The sequence below is a fragment of the Anabrus simplex genome, chromosome 10 (genome assembly GCF_040414725.1).
Source record: "Anabrus simplex isolate iqAnaSimp1 chromosome 10, ASM4041472v1, whole genome shotgun sequence".
Classification (NCBI taxonomy): Eukaryota; Metazoa; Arthropoda; class Insecta; order Orthoptera; family Tettigoniidae; genus Anabrus; species Anabrus simplex.
The window spans coordinates 72885599-72903310 of NC_090274.1; the positions used below are offsets into that span (position 1 = coordinate 72885599).

A 17712-nucleotide genomic window follows, 5' to 3' on the forward strand; every position below is an offset into this window, starting at 1 on the left:
ATGGCGGGATGTAATCACCAAGATATGTCGTAGCCTTCCTTTCATGAAATACTGATTCTTGAAGAACGCTTGTTCGAGGATGTAGCGTGTATGGGACTGACATTTCTGGACAGTTCATGCAGGAAATTGTTTCTTTGAGGAACGGTTAATGCAGGATTTTTCAAACTTGATTTAATGAAGATGCTCATGGGACCACGTAATTTGAATGAATAATTCGGGAAAACTTAGTTTCCGAGAATGGATAATCGAAGTTCCACTGTAAGTGAATGGAAATGAGGTTTTCTACAATGACTATGTAAACGTTTTAGGTAGAAGTAATATTTTGAAGTGAATATCCAATTTGGTACGATACTGGTGATAATGGTGTAGTTTCTGGCATCACATCACTATCACAATTGCTTTCAGAATCTAGTTCATCCTCTTGTTGAATCATTTTCCTCTAAATACTGTAGGCCATCAATTTATCATACGCTTACCACAACTCAGAGCTTGTTGACATCACAGATTATTAGCTCTTTCCCTTCATGTCAGAGATCTCCAAGGAGGAAACCATACCCATCTTACACAACCTCAGCTTTCTAACAAAATGGAACACCTAGAGACATCTATTACTACAAGCCTTTAAACACTGCAAAAATCATCACACCAATTCAGTTGGCTCTGGCACCATTGTGTGAGGAGGGAAAGCTGATCTAATGGGCACATGGCACTAAAGTGGTTAATTTTTTCCCCCCCAGGTATTTTCTTTTACAGTGTTTCTGATCAGCACTTGGCACTGAAGTGCTTAATTAAATGATTTTTTTCCCCCCAGGTATTTTCTTTTACAGTGTTTATTAATCTTACGTTAATTTTGGCATACCAGAAAGCTTAAAGATTATATATGAACTGTGGGACATAGAGAGAGGGTGGTGTACTCATTTATTTAATTGCACCCAAAGAGATTGTAACTATGAATGAAACTGAACTCACAGCTGCCGTGGACATTGAGAACGACAAAAAGTAGACTGTTGAACAACTGAGGAAATTATGTAATGAAATACAAACATGTTGAATATTCAACAGTTGCTGTTTCTGGGTTAACTAGGAGTGGGTGGCAGCCTTTAGTCGTAAGCTTATTCTTTCTTCTCTTATAAAGTTGGGTATGTTTATTTTATAAGCGTTGTAGAACAGGTTTTTCAGCATGTGTTATTTATCTGGCTGTCATGTAATGCTTAGCTTTACTCTTCTAGCTTCAGCAGCTCCGATCCAATTAAGTGACCTGCAAAATTTCCTGTCGGGGATGAACGTGGCCCAGCCAGGAGGAGCTTCCAACAGAGCAGGTAATTGACTACGGAAGTTCACTTTAGTAGTGGCATAGGCTAATTTCAAATGTCATGATCACAGTCAGTTCTCCGCTCCAGCGAACCTCCTCCAGCTCGTCCTGTCCATCCACAGCTGATGTTCCACTGTTTTGCTGCCATTTTACATCTTGTTTTGCAAAGTCTTTGGAAATTTGTTTTTCCCCAACAATGACGAGGCCTTCTCACCAACAACAATCCTTTCATAGTTATGCTCTTGGGGTCCTATTTGGAGCCATCTTTCTCATGTCCGTACCGTCATAATCTGCTTAATTCTAAAGTTTCTAGCATAGCCCCATCCAATCCAGGTTGTTGCCAGGTATCCTCATTCTTGTCATTTGGAGACATCATTTCAGTGGCCTGTAATCATTGTTACTATTACTACTATATATGATGTAACTTAAAAGCTTTTCAGTTCATCAAACACACTAGTTCAAAACATAATATATAACACTATAACATAACTGTAAAAAAAAAAAAAAGCACTCTATTAAACCTGTCATCCCAAAGTACTTGACGAACAGAGTGGTAGAATTTTGATACAGCTTGTATCCTGTTGCCTATTTCTCGGTGTACGGTATTGTCAGAATGATATGTTTTGTTCTAAAAGAACATCCTCAGTTCTATCAAATCACTGTCATGCGCATGTGTGTACAGTATTTTTTATGTTGCATAAACATTAGTTTAATAATTATTATTGTTGCATAAACTACAGTAAATGAATAGGTGATGTGGCAGGGGGTTGTTATGGGAAGCGATTGTTGTTGTTGTTGTTGTTGTTGTTGTTATTTATTATTTTTATTATTATTAATATAATAATATAAATAAATATATAAATATATAAATAAATAATAATAATAAATAATAATAATAATAATAATAATAATAATAATAATAATAATAATAATAATAACAAAAGATGAAAAGGGATCAAGCGACATTTACAAGTGCTGGGTAAACGAGAGGTAAACCGTGGATCGTACAAAGGGGGAAGATAGCAATGCATAAGCAGTCAGTAAAAATAGAAGAACGGTAGGGGATGAAGAAGAATTGCCAACTTCAGATGAACAAAATAGATGTATTGAAGCACAAGACACAACAAATTATGAATGGTACAGCACCAAAATATCAAAAGATTAGAACACTGTTCACAACAAAGCAGAAAGGAAATATTGCAAAGCTCGGCGATAGGGACAATTTAGATTTCATTGAATAACATTTACAATTACATACTTTAAACAGAAGAGATGTGTCCAAACCAAGTGTACAAAGACAAATAAAAGAGATAAAAGATAAAATATAAAAGAGATTAGGGAAGATAGGAAAGACCATAAATAGGAAAATGAATTAAAGATAAGCATTTTAAACTACAATATTCGGGCATACGATAAGAATAGTCCTGATAAGAAAGTAGTTTGCTATTTCAATATATAGTTCCAGAAAATACTGTGTGTAACACCGATGCATTTAGCCCAACGGGATAAATGTAAACAAGTTCAAAGCTTGACTATTACACAGTAGAAGAATGAAAACTAATTTTAAGTACCAGAAATTTTTGAGAGTATTGACACACGGAAAGTTCAGTCACATAACTTAAAACAGCGTTCCAAACAAATGAATTAGACATCTAGCTCCTGTGTTATGGATACATAATAGAGTACAACCACTCGAGAGCTTAGTGATGCAAAGTTCAGAACACCTCATGGTCAAAGAATAAGTCCCATGCAGGTGTGAAAATTTACATCGACGTAACACAAAAATGTTGCCCTCTTTCCAAAAGCCAAAGGATGCCTCGAGGTAGCAGGGAAAGAGTGCAGCTTGTATAGGGCCAGTTGGAGCAGGGGAAGTCGTGACACACGGCACTAGAAATGCCGAGAACATCTGTGAGGAGTGTAGAGTCGATGGCTCGATGACGTCATCCAGGTTTCAGGCAGGTAATCAGCTGACAGTAATCCCATAGGTGTAGCAGTGTACGGATGTCAAACGTCGGAAAATGACGAATGCAGGTTTTCGTGGATCATTCTATTGACATATATAATAGGGTGGGCCGAAGAAACTTGAATTCTTTTCTCCAAGTTGTAATACTGCAGAAAAGTTGCGAATTGGGGAGAATAAAACAGGGTAAAAAACGGTCGCGCTCGTGCTCTAAAGTTTGGCGAAATTCAGAAAAATTTATATTTTTATGATAATTTTCTACCTTGCTTAACTTGTCAATATTTAAATGAAATAGCTCTAGTCGACTTTTACTCGAACCCATAATGATTTAGAAAAAAGATTGGTTCAAATCGGTTAAGGTCTTCCGCTCGCGCAACAGCCGTCAAAGATCTAACAAATTCTCGCGCTCGTAACTCGGTTGGGTCAAAGACTCTGACGCTCAGCCCACCTACCACTCTCGCCACCACGCCGTGCCATTGTTGTGTCAGTCTGCACTTGTCCCTCGTATTTGATGGGTGTTTCATTCGCTCTTCCAGTTACTATTGTGGCATTTGCATCTACTGTATTTCGATGTTTGTTTTGTGTTGTGACATTTTTATATAACTTTGTGACTTAACGGAGGCATACTATGGCTGTACCTCAGAAACTCATCACAAGACAGATATTTGACTGCCCTATGTTTCAACAATATTTACATTTGAATACGAGCACGAGGGTTTCAGATGAGATTCAGATTCATCACCCAGAGTTAAATGGCTGTCACGCGATCTCCTTTCCAATGATTTAATGTGTTTCTTTGCTTCAGACACATTCAACCCTCCAATTTTTCCTATTCCGTGTGCTCGTAATAAGTAAACAAATCTTAGCTCAATAGTAGGTATTTTGTTTGATTTTGCACACAGTTGACAGTTATATCGCATTTACATAAATCTGGGGTTCTGTTACAAATGCAGTTAACAACAATGGGGTATTTGCAAGCTGCTATGTCAAAAAGCAATGAGCATTTTTGCTTAAACTCATTAATTTTCTTTGAATCTTTATTCTTATCCCGAGTAAATGATTTTTGAATGCTGTAATATTTATCATGTAACGCTTTTATAAGTTGCGCAATTCTCTTATCTGTAACCGTCGGGATGGATGCTTTCTGATACAAACCAATTATTTTTTTAGCTACTGTACTGGCAACGTGTAGAGCCTCCGTGGCTCAGACGGCAGCGCGTCGGCCTCTCACCGCTGGATACCGTGGTTCAGATCCCGGTCATTCCATGTGAGATTTGTGCTGGTCAAAGCGGAGGAGGGACAGGTTTTTCTCCGGGTACTCCGGTTTTCCCTGTCAACTTTCATTCCAGCAACACTCTCCATTCTCATTTCGTAGCATCTATTTATTATTATAACAAAGCCGAGCTTTCTGCCAAATTACATTGGCCTTCATCAGGGCATGTGAAGATCTGCTTCTGACAGTGATCATAGAAATTCTTGAAAGAACGTGTGAAGTCATGACCGTATTATCCATGACCCCTCAATAACTAAACTCTGGTATCGTCACACTGTGTTGTGGTGGTTGGGAGTGAAGTTACTGATTCACCACCCTCCCTTACTTTATTCACCTAAAAAATTATTAAATTGCATTCGTCCATATTACATAAAGGTACATACACATGGAAAAAGATCAATAACATCTTTCCCCTCTCCAGTGTTGACGGAAGGTAAATTGCTTTTTTCATAATAATAATAATAATAATAATAATACCGTTCCTTACTTTATTCACCTATTAAAAAAAAATTTAATTTGCATTCATCCATATTACATACAGGTACAATTAACATGAAGTAGGTCAATAACATCTTTCCCCCCTCCAATGTTGATGGAAAGTTCCACAGCGCTCCAGCCGCTCCGCCCTACATCTTCCTCCCCTCTCCACTCTATAGTCTACTCGATTTAATCATCCAATATGAGAGATCCACATCGATCTACAAGGGCCCTCCCTGTCTTGCCCTCCCCTCTCCACGCGCAGCGTGGCTCACCACAAACTTTCCATGACCACAGTCCTGAAATAGTGTTTGGTGACAACAGACTTAACATCGGCAGTCTAGACGAGTACGTAAGTTTTTCATTATATTAATAATTGTATATATTTTATTTTTTGTCATCACTGTTTCATATTATCACTAATCTCTCTATCATTGACAAGTTTACGCTACGTAAACAATACTGTACATATATAAGCTTATTTTTAAGTGATTTGATAGAATCTGAGGATGTTCTTGTAGAACGAATCATGTCATTCTTTGTATGTTAGTGTGTGTTTTACAGATATGTTTATAGTGTTTTAATTTACATTGTATTTGCTGTGTGTTTGACAGACTGAAAAGCCTTTGTTACATACCCGATTTTCCTTAAATTTCAGAAAAGATACACAAAAAACCAAATAGTTCACCATGCATGTATCACAGAAACATTTTGTACGTCCTGGCAAAATAATATTTTCGCTGTAAATTTACGAGGGAACAGCCTTTCTGGAATTTAACCAGATGTGGTAATAAACTAACCTCTGAAATCAGTGATGCATACTGTCGTATCTTGAGATGTATCACATTTTTATTTACATTACCTTGTACTAAAATCAACTGCCAGGCTGTGTGGCTCGGAACGTGTTAAGCGAGAAAACGTACTACCGAATACACGAATAAAAACTATCCAACAGGGATATGGAAACACTACATACGATTTTTTCCGACATGACAGCATTTTATGTTGTGTATCTGTGGGTACCTTTCTAAAGATGGGAGGAAAATATTAGAAGGTGTGAAAAACACGAGAGGACAAATAAGAAAACGTTTTCTGTTCGGGATTCTAAAATAACAACAGTGCACTGAAAGTTGTGATAAAAAAAGACAACAGTTATGAAAACATTTGCACAGGGCCCATGAAAATATGAAGTATTATTGCTGATCACACTCTTTCTAAAACAAATAGTTGTGGAAGACTTTTATTTCGGACCAATGGCTTATTAAACATTATTTTCTGGTCACACTGTTAGAGAGTGAATTGGAGGTTTCACTCCATCATGTGCAGCTGCAACTTTGGCCGCCAATTTGAATGACAAAACTTTGTTTCGACTAACTTGAATGATCGAGTTGACACTTGAAGGTGTTAGTTTCGACAGTCATACTACCTCTGCACGCTTAAAGATGCTTTTGCCGGTCCACTTTAGTGATAGATTTTAATTTTGTCTTCATTAGTAAGAAATTTCATCTTTTACTGGAAGAAAGTTTCCTTTCAGATGCACTAGTTGGTTCATTTCTATCACGATGTCGACAACGTGGTGTATTTAGGTTAGGAGTTGGTTGTGGGCTATTTACACTATTATTCCCTGTTGACATTTACACAGGTATTTGCACTGGAATTACTGTTTACAGTAAATCTGTTATCATGAAACTTGCGTTCCTTGTATGCACGTTCACTTCTATCCATTCTGGATATTTTAGGACAATTCAGAACTTTTAACCTCTATACTGATGTAAACAAACAGTTGAATAACAGTGAGCAATGTGCAGTGTAGCTAACTTAGAGCAACAAACATTACCATTTGAAGAAACAAACTTGGTATCACAATCCTTTATACGAAAACTGATAGTGAAGTTAAAAGTGGGTGTGGCACTTTCTTGCTACAGTATACATTAAAATTTTTTTTTTAAATAAAAAAAATCATCATTTTGCTATGTTTGACATATCAAATTTTAGTGAAGGAATACAGATATTTGTAAGCTACAAAAACAAAAATAATATTTTTGGTCATTTCTGCACTTCCTAGTTACTTTAATGAGGAACACATTAACAAGATTTCACTGTATATGTCTACAGGGTATACCAAAACTCGACGGCAAAAATTTAGGAATGGATTCCTCACATAGAGAGAAGAAGAAAAGATTATGACAACATGGGTCCGGAAACGTGTACTTACAGATTTATTCAAACTTTTGACACATTTATACCCTACGTCTGTAACGGCAGTTGAAACACTTTGAGCATGTATCAGAGGAAATGTTCAAAGTGACGACCTTCAGCTTGAATACAAGCCTCCGCTCGTCGCACGGAGTTACACATGCGATCAAAAATGCCTGGTGTAGTGTGTACTGCCTGAGAGGTTATCACAATGCGCTCACATAAAGTTGTTTCATCAGGAGCGGGCGTCGCATACACGAGAGACTTAACGTGTCCCCACAGGTAAAAGTCCAGGGGGTTCAAGTCAGGAGAGCGTGGTGGTGGTGGCCAAGTAATCGATCCTCCTCTACCTATCCAGCGCTCAGGAAAACGGGGATTCAGGTACCTGTGGGCAGCAGACTGAAATGTGCGGGAGCACAATCATGCATGAAAAATATTTGTCGACGGGATGCAAGTGGCACGTCTTTCAAGTAATCAAGCAATGCAGTACGCAAGGAATTCTTGTAGTTCTGTCCAGTAAGCCTATTTGGAAGAACATAGGGTCCCAACAAGGAATCGCCAACAATGCTTGCCCAGATGTTAATGGCGACCTCTGTTGATGAGACAATTGGATGATTGTATGAGGACATGTAAATTACAGTAAAACCTCGTTAATTCGAAGTCGTTGGGAGTAAAAAATCGGATTTCGAATTAACCGCCAATTCGCAATTCAGAAGTACCAACACTTGCCGCGTTACAAAATGTTCTAAGGCCCGTTACTGCATGCAGTTAACCTTGATTCACAGTTTATACCTTTCAAATACCACGAAAAAGGAACTATTTCCAAAATGTATCCAAGAAGGTGCATTTACAGTATTCAAATAATGCACTTGGATATCTCACTGGCAAACATAACCTCACACAAAGAAAGAAAGGAAAAAAGCACGATTCAAAGACGAGGAGAAATCTATGCTGGCTCCAAGTGCTTTATTCATTGGATTACTATACTGTATGCATTTTAGATGCCTTGTATTTACATAGAAAGTACCCGATGCCTTTAAAATCGAACTTTCCTATGACTCTCTATTTGTACGATTTCCCGCCATGGCACTTCTCTCGAACTTCAGAAATGTAAACAATTGCCGCGTCACAAAGTATTCCAAGACCCATTAATACATGCAATCACCTCGATTCACAGTTTAAACCGTTCAAATGCTATGGAAAAACTATTTTTGAAATGTATCCAACAAGGTGCATTTACAATGTTCAAATAATACACTTGGATGAATCACTGACAAACATAACCTAACGCAACGAAAGAAAAAATCACACAATTCAAAGACGAAGATAAATTATGCTGGTTCCCCTGTGCAAATGCATTATTTTTTTGGATTTCTATACTGTTTGCGTTTTTAGATGCTTTGTACTGGCATGGAAAGTGCCCGACGCCTTTAAAACATTTGGCTTATCGAAATTTCCTATGATGAGGTGATAAAGTATCTCGCTTCCATGTGCATTGTAACGCACTAAAATTACCCCCCCACCCCACCCTTGTACGATTCTCCGGCTGGCACTTTCTCCTTTATAACCATAAGACCGTTTGGGCTCGCATTAAAATAAAGCAATGCAGTTTCATCGGCAATGACAATATTGTTCGGTGCCTACGAATTTATCATATGAGCCACGAGCCCACGTTTTTTTGTCAACTGTCGGCATTGCCATTGTTTGTGGATTCTGTTTTTCCGCACACTGCCTGTTGCGTGATATTACGGCGTACCTTAAAAGGTTGAATACAAAAGAATTCCGATTTCATTCAACTTAGCAATCATGAAACGCACTGTAGACCCACCGAAGTCAGTGTAAGTGCGGAAAGCTATACCCCTCCATGTTCTGGAACACACGTTCTATTATGACGCGGATAAATTTCGAGTTGAAATCACTCTGTAAGATACTATTGTTTTAAACAGTAAAAGCAGTTTTGAATTAAAAGTCTGAATTTCGATAACGGGGCAGACATTGTACTTCGAATTACGAATTATCCGTATTTCGAATTAAACAATTTAAATAACATACAAAACTGTATCTTATGTTTCCGGGAACGAGAGCTGCTTCGAATTAGGCGGAATTTTGAATCAACCGATTTCGAATTATCGAGGTTCTACTGTATTACTAAAATTAATTTGTGTGAAAAAGTTTGAATAAATCTGTAAGTATAAGCTTCCGGACCCATGTTGTCATAACCTTTTTTTCTTCTCTCTATATAAAGGAATCCATTACTAAATTTTTGCCGTCGAGTTTTGGTACGCCCGTTGAAGTAGAAAGAATGCAGCTATAAATTGGTGTGATTAGGTTTGTAGAATCCAAGAAGTTTGTTGGTCAGGCAACAATTCTGTGTGATTACATCAAAATCATGCATGGTTTTAGAGTAATAACCAAAATCATCACAAGTTTGGTGCAGATTTTATAGTTAATTTTTTAAAAAGCAGGGGTGATAAAGCAAATTATAAGCGGTATCCAGCTTTCATTCAGTCGTTATGAGAAACTTTCTCAGTATCTTGGAAATAATGGAAGATATATGCAGTGAAGTGTTGCTAAAACTCTGGAATCTGAAGCAACAACTTGGATGGATTAAGGAAATTAGAGAGGATGTGGAAGAACTACAAATAACTTTGGATGATTTACAGAACAAAACAGAAAATTTAAAGAAAGTGAAAAACATAATCGTCGTCGGCTGTAACTCGATCCGAGTATATATAACTTCTTCCTGCATACATTGACCAGTTCAACTCAGTTTATAGATGTGTTTACGATGGCTAATCAGACCAATCCTGGCATAAAACTCACGCCCACACAGATCACACTGAATGGATGAAGGAGGACGGGGTTATAATTGACGGAGTTTTCTTGCTTGTCGCTTGGTCTCTTGATGTCTGCAGCGTTCTCTTTCAAACAAGTTGACAGCGGTGGATGTAATGTTCCGCCACAGTGAGCGGTCCACATCACATTCTTCCCATGTCTGTATATCTACACCAGTTGTCTTCATGATGTGTTTCAGCTGGTCCTTAAAACGCTTAAGAGGGGCTCCATGAGGTCTACTGCCGGCAAAGTTCACCGTAAAGAATTTGGCGGGAAAGCCTGGTATCACCCATGCGGTGAACATGGCCTAACTCTCAGTTGATGAGCGATGATAGTTGCCTCAATGCTGTTTAGCTGCGGTTTGTCGAGAACTGCCATGTTGGTCACATAGTCCTTCCACTTAATATTCAAGATGAATCTCATTTTCTGTTGGTGGAAGCGCTCAAGTTTTTTGATATCACGGCGATAGAGTGTCCAAGTTTCACAGCCATACAGCAGCGTGGAAATGACAACAGCTTTGTACACCATGAGTTTGGTATTAAGAACTTGTGGACCTTATGGAGAGGCGTAAGCTCAAGGTATTGGGGTTGAGTGAGACAAAATGGAAAGGATATGGGAAGAAGCCCTTGAGAAATAGATATGTGCTGTACTGGAGTGGGAACAAGAATCCAAAAATGGAGTTGGCTTCCTCCTTCATAAATATATAGACACACAAACAGATGTCAAATATGTGAATGATAGGATCATCCAGATGAGACCAAGTGTTGGTAATGCACATCAAACTCTCCTGCAAGTATATGCACCGCAGACAGGATGTACCACAGAAGAAAAAGAACAATTCCTTATTGAACGTGAGGAACAAATAACAGAGGAGAACACAATCATTATGGGTGATCTGAATGCCCAAGTTGGTAAAGAAAGACTAGACTGTGAAAACATCGTTTGCCCCCATGGCTATGGTAACAGAAATTTGGAAGGAGAGAAGCTGATTGATTTCTGTGTGCGAAACAACTTAATCATCCAGAACACATGGTATCAGAAGAGGGACAGCCATAAAATAACGAGATACAGCTGGGATGGAAAGCTCAAGACTGTCATCGACTCCATCATCGCTGATAGAAAAGCGGGCCAGCATGTTACAGATGTTAAAGTCATACCCAGTGAGTGCCTAGATAGCGGCCATCGGCTATTAATCGCTGACCTAAAAGATGTTCATGTGCCCAAAATTAAACAAAAGAAAATGCCAAAGATTAAGACATGGCTGTTGAAAGACATGGAGAAGAAAGGAAACTATGAAGCAAGGATAACAGCTAAATTACCCAAAACTGAGAAAGGGGGAGTAGAAGAAGAATGGTCCTCATTCAAAGAAACCCTTGTAAAAGAAGCCACGGAAATTTGTGGAAAAACGAGTGCCACACCAAAAGAGAAGGAAACACCTTGGTGGAATGACCGAGTGAAGACAGCAGTAAAGGATAGAAATATACTGAAAAGAAAATTAGACCTCAAAAAACAGAAAACAGATGATAGACAAAATGAATTAGAAATTGAACATCTAGCACAGGAATACCGGAAAAATAAACTGGCTGTAAAAAGACTGATCCAGGAAGAAAAGGAAAAGTGCTGGGATGACTTTACTACAAGGATAGAGGAAGACTGTCAAGGAAGTAGGAAACTACTATACAAAATAGTAAACAGTAAAAGAAAGGAAAATATAAACATCCTTGCACTGGAAACAGATGATGGTAGCTTTATACAAACAGAGGAAGGGATCAGGGATGAAATGAAGAAATACTTCAACATGCTGTTAAATGGAGATGAGGGCAACACCACCACCAATGATTGTAGTGTAGATGAAGCCAAAAGCAACAAAAACCCATTAACATGGTTTGAGGTAGAAACAGCACTAAAGAGCATGCGAAATGGGAAGTCCCCAGGCTTTGATGATCTCAGCTCAGACATGATAAAGGCAGCTGGAATACCAGGCTTGAATTGGCTATATAGAGTGTTATCAGTGATTTGGGAAAGTAACAAAATTCCAGAAGATTGGAGTAAAGGAGTCATCATCCCGCTGTTCAAAAAGGGTAACCGACGGAAATGTGGAAATTACAGAGGCATCACGCTGTTGTCACACTCACTGAAGCTGCTGGAAACGATCATAGAAACAAGACTTAGGAAGATAGTGGAACCTTTGCTTGAGGAAGAACAACATGGGTTCAGGAAAGGTCGGAGTACTGTGGATCTTATCTTTGCAGTAAAGATGCTAACAGAAAAGTATTGGGAATACGGAAGAAATCTTGTGATTGCATTTGTGGACATTGAAAAAACATATGATAGTGTTCCTCGAAACAAGATATGGGAATGTCTGGAAGACCTAAAGGTGCCAAAGTACTTAATTGACAAAGTCAAGATGCTATACCAGAAGTGCTACAGCTGTGTCCAGATAGGCAACGGACGATCAAAATGGTTTGAAACAAAGAGAGGTGTCCAACAAGGAAGTGCTCTGTCACCACTCCTGTTCGTAATAGTAATGGACAAGGTCATCAAATCTATCAAGAAAATGGACAATGAACCAAATGCCCTGGTATTTGCTGATGATGTGCTTTTATGGAGAGAGACAGAAGCTGAAGTTCAGAAGAAACTTAATGAATGGACCAACACATTCAAAAATTTTGGACTGAAGATGAGCAAAACAGAAACAGTGGAAATGACCATCAACAGGGAAGAAACAAGCTCAGATATATTTCTGGAAGGAGCAAAAATAGAATCAGCTTCTCACTTCAAGCACCTCGGAAGCACAATATCGAAAGACAACACTGTTAGGCAGGAAATACTCAGCAGGACACAGAAAGCATCAGACTTCTACAGTCAAGTCAGGAATCTCCTCTGGGGCTGCAAAATACCACAGAAAGCGAAAACAATCATGTACCACACTTACTTCGTACCAATCCTCACGTACGGTTTAGAGACATGTACCCTACTAAACAAAGACTTCAGTAGAATCCAACCAACTGAAATGAGATTCATTAGAACCATGAACCAAACAACCAGAAAGGACAAGATCAGAAATGAAGTGAATAGGAAAGGAGCTGGTATTGAGGTTCCTATTATCAGTGTCATAAAGAAACGCAGACTTCAGTGGTATGGGCACATAATGAGAATGAACAGGGAAAGACCTGCCAGAAAATATTTCAACATTAATCTCGTAGGAAGTAGACCCCAGGGAAGACCAAGAAAACGTTGGATAGAGACTGTAAGATCAGATGTGGAGGAGAGAGGACACAAATGGGAGGATGTACTGGATCAGAAGATATTATGAAGACAGAAGGAGATGGCGAGCGCTTATACACCACACCCGGGAAACTGGAGTTGGGAAATGATGATGATGATGATTTATGAAGACTCTGTGCATTAACCATCTGAATGCTGCATGAGCAGCCCCAATTCTTTTATCAACGTCTTGTTCACAGGTACACCGTTTAGACAAGATGCTTCCAAGATATGAAAAGTGATCAACCTAATCGAAACAGACTTTCATCGTATTAGGTCATGTTACATGTAGTACGTGTTAAAGAGATGTTAAGTACAGAACAAAAATGGCCAGCCGGACACCAGTGGGATACGAACCCACGACCTCCCGATTTCGCGTCAGTTGCTCTACCAATTGAGCTATGGTGGCCTAGGCCATCTTTGTTCTGTTTGAAAGGATCTGAGCTACAGGTCTGGCACTGCTGCTAGCACACTGTAGAGTGCGTTTAAGTCGTCCGTTGTGGGGCATGTCAATGAATATTGAATTTTCACGACTGCATTGTAATCAAAACAGACTTTCAACGTATTAGGTTGTGTTACCTGTTTCGATTACAATGCGGTCGTGAAAAAATTCAATATTCATTAAGTGTTCAACCTGTTCCAGTGTTGTGTCTAAGATGGAAGTACTGAACTCAGGAAGTGTTAATCCTGCGGCAGGTTGTGCAAGTACCCTTGGTTTTTTTTTTCCGCATTAATGGCAAGACCAAAGCGATCACATGCAGTTTTAAAGCAGTTGACTGACTGTTGTAGTTCTGCAGGTGTTAGAGCAGGAGATGTGGTGTCATCATCATACTGCAGTTCTGTCACCCAGGTAACCAGAGTACGTCTTTGTGAGCGAAGTCTTGCCAGATTGAAAAGGCCTCCATCAAAACGAAGTTTAATCTCCATGCCTAAGTTGTTTGCAGATGATTCATGCAGCATGGCAGCCATGTACAGTGCAAAGCGTGTAGGAGCTAGCACACAGCCTTGTTTCAATCCATGAGTGATTGGAAACGAATCTGATACTGAGTTACCATGAAAAACCTGTCCAGACATGCCATCATGAAGAGCTTGAACCAATTCCACATAACGTTCAAGACATCCAGAATGTCTCGAATACTTTCCACATCGCAGATCTTGGTACTGAATCAAAGGCTTTTTCCAGATCATAGAAAACTAAATACAGAGGCTGCTGTTGTTCTCTGCATTTTTCCTGGAGTTGTCTAACACAGAAGATCATATCTGTTGTGCCTCTGGAGGTTCGGAAACCACATTGAGACTCGGGCAAAATCCTCTCTGAGATATCTCCGAGCCGGTTTAATAGAATTCTTGCGAGAATTTTACTTACAGTTGACAAAAGTGATATACCACTGTAGTTCCCGCATACACTAACGATCGCCTTTCTTGAAGATGGTGATAAAAATTAAATTTCGTGGGGCTATTTCTAGCCGAGTGCAGCCCTTGTAAGGCAGACCCTCTGACGAGGGTGGGCGGCATCTGCCATTGGTAGGTAACTGCGTGTTATTGTGGTGGAGGATTGAGTTGTGTGTGGTGTGTGAGTTGCAGGGATGTTGGGTCAGCACAAACACCCAGCCCCTGGGCCATTGCAATTAACCAATGAAGGTTAAAATCCCTGACCCGGCCGGGAATCGAAGCCGGGACCCTCTAAACCGAAGGCCAGTACGCTGACCATTCAGCCAACGAGCCCGACAAGATAGTGATGATGGTAGCATTCTAAAAGTCGTCAGGTACTTTTGGAGTTTCCCAGATCCAGAGGATGAGTGTGAAAAGTCTAGTCTTCAAGGGTATACCTCCATTTTGTATCAATTCCAGACAGATGTTATCAGCACCAGGAGCCTTTCTTGGTTTTAGTTGATTGAGTTCTTTGGTGAAGTCTCTGATGTAGGTGGAACTGCCATCCATGGTTGTTGGGGCTGTTGAGGGACATTACGAAGAAAATCCTCAGCAACATTGGAGACACGATTTAGAAGTGAAGAGAAATGTTCCTTCCAGCACTGTAAAATTTCTCCATTATCATTTAAAATGGCGTTGTCAGCAGTCTTCAGTGACCCTGATGAAGATCGAATTAGACCATATATCTCCTTTATGCCAGCAAAGAAGTTTTGCAGGTCATGGGTATCAGATAGTCTTTGCAGTTCTTCAATTTTTTGTTGCCGCCAGTTATTCTTAATTTCCCTAATTTGTGCCTGACATTTTCCTTTAAGCTCCAAGAAATGTGATTTCTTCACATTGTAAGACGGATCTTGAGGATAGGATAGGTGGGCTTCCCGTTTGGCATTGATCAGACATTTAATTTCTTCATTATTTTCATCAAACCAGTCCTGTCTTTTTCTTTCCTCACCAAACCAATTGTTTCCTCAGCTGACTCAGTGATGACCTGAAGCGTGGCCCATTCCTGATTTGTACTATTACTGCTGACTGGATGACTAGCCAGTTTGTTTGAGAGAAAAACATAAACATAAGATTTAAACAAAAAATACCGGGCGAGTTGGCTGTGCGGTTAGGGGTGCGCATCTGTGAGCTTGCATCTGGAGGATAGTTGGTTTGAGCCCCACTGTCGGCAGCCCTGAAGATAGTTTCCCATTTTCACACCAGGCAAATGGTAAGGTGTACCTTAAAGTCACGGCCGCCTCGTTCCCACTCCTAGCCCTTTCCTATCTGATAGTCGCCATAAGACCTATTTGTGTTGGTGTGACGTTAAGCCAATTGTAAACAAAAAAATAGACAAACAACATACAATGAAAAGATTCATTTTTAAAAAGTTTTTGAAAAAAATACTTTTTGTGTCGATATTTCATCTTAATTAAAAGAAACTGTTCTCTTCAACTATGACTTAAAAATAGAAGCTAAAGAAGTAGGCTTAAAGATTAATAACAAAAAGACTAAAGAAATGCGCATAAACCATCGTAACAATTGCAACTTGACTTTAGATGGAATGAATATAGAAAGGGTAGAGGAATTTTGCTACTTAGGAAGCATGGTAAGCCAGGATGGAGGTGCTTTTAGAGATGTGGTGAGTCATATAAATAAAGCCAAAGGAGCTTTTGCACAGTTACGACCAATATGGAGATCCCCTCACATTCGTATAAAAACGAAGCTAAGGATTTTCAACTCAAATGTTAAATCTGTGTTACTGTATGGAAGTGAGACCTAGAAAGTGACCGTGAGACCTAGAAAGTGACCAAAGACATTACCACAAGGTTACAGACTATGGTGGCCAAAAACTATCTCAAAGACCTTTGGGAGGCCACAAGTCAAAGTCCCATACAGGAACAGATAATGAGAAGAAAATGGAGATGGATTGGGCACACCCTGAGCAGACCACAAGAGTATCACAAGGCAGGCATTGAGTTGGAATCCACAAGGCAGTCGCAGGCAAGGCAGACCGAGGATTACCTGGAAGAGAACCATAGATAAGGAGATTGCTGGAGTTAAGACATGGAGGGAGGTGAAAGCATTGGCGGCAGATAGAACAAGCTGGAGAAATTTCATCGAGGCCCTATGTTCCACATGAAATTAAAGGAAATAAGTCAAGTTCTCTTCAACTGCTCTTCTTTTCCGAAGCGAGTGTTGTCATTTGATTTAACTTGATGAAATTGGGCCTCTTGAATTTTTGTTTATTAAGGGATCCTCTGAAGCTGATTGCTGCCTTATTGATGTTATGGAAAGGCTTCCCAGTCTTGATATGCTGTCTACCTACTGTGTCCTTGGAGGAGTCTACCAGCATCTGATGCTGCTTTCTGTTTAGTCATTAGAGCAACTAAGAAAAACATACACATCACATATGAACAAAAGTGCTATATACTAACAATTTTTTAATATCTATTTAAATGAATAGGAAATGTTTTAAATTATGTTACAATATAAGCAGATTCATCTTCCCTTCCCACTTCACTCCCCCGTTCAACCCTCCCCACCTATTTTTTATTATTTTTTCAAACTCTTTCTGGTATAACTGTGAGCATAGCTCGCAGCGGCCGAAATTACGCTCAGGCTGTGCTGCAGGCATAGTCCGTAGTAAGCTTTGACAACTCACTAAAAATCGAGAACGAGCCCTATGCACGCAGTCTGGTGGTTACATCATGTTTCTTCATGTATTAGTTACGAGAGTATTAAAGCAGATGGCAGTATTATATGTCTAAGTCAGAGAATTTACGATATATTCGACCAGCGTGCATCAGTAGATGTTGTCACTCAGTGAGCACGAAGACATGGTTTCTCGCAGCAAACATGTGCTTGACGGAAGTGATATTTTTGATATTTTATGATACAAGTTTATGCGCAAATGAACATAATATTGACGTATGAATTCGAAAAAACTTCTTACATTTCATTATGATTGGAGTTCGTTTT

General features: G+C 39.3%; 1 protein-coding gene across 1 annotated transcript in view; it reads left to right on the plus strand.

Moving 5' to 3' along the window:
* The window catches only part of Rpn13 (regulatory particle non-ATPase 13), a 65700-nt gene that overhangs the window by 35012 nt on the left and 12976 nt on the right, over positions 1 to 17712 (plus strand). The window contains exon 6 of the mRNA XM_067154978.2: positions 1230 to 1319. Coding sequence (XP_067011079.2) covers positions 1230 to 1319 — 90 coding nt within the window. The remainder of the gene's footprint in view (positions 1 to 1229; positions 1320 to 17712) is intronic.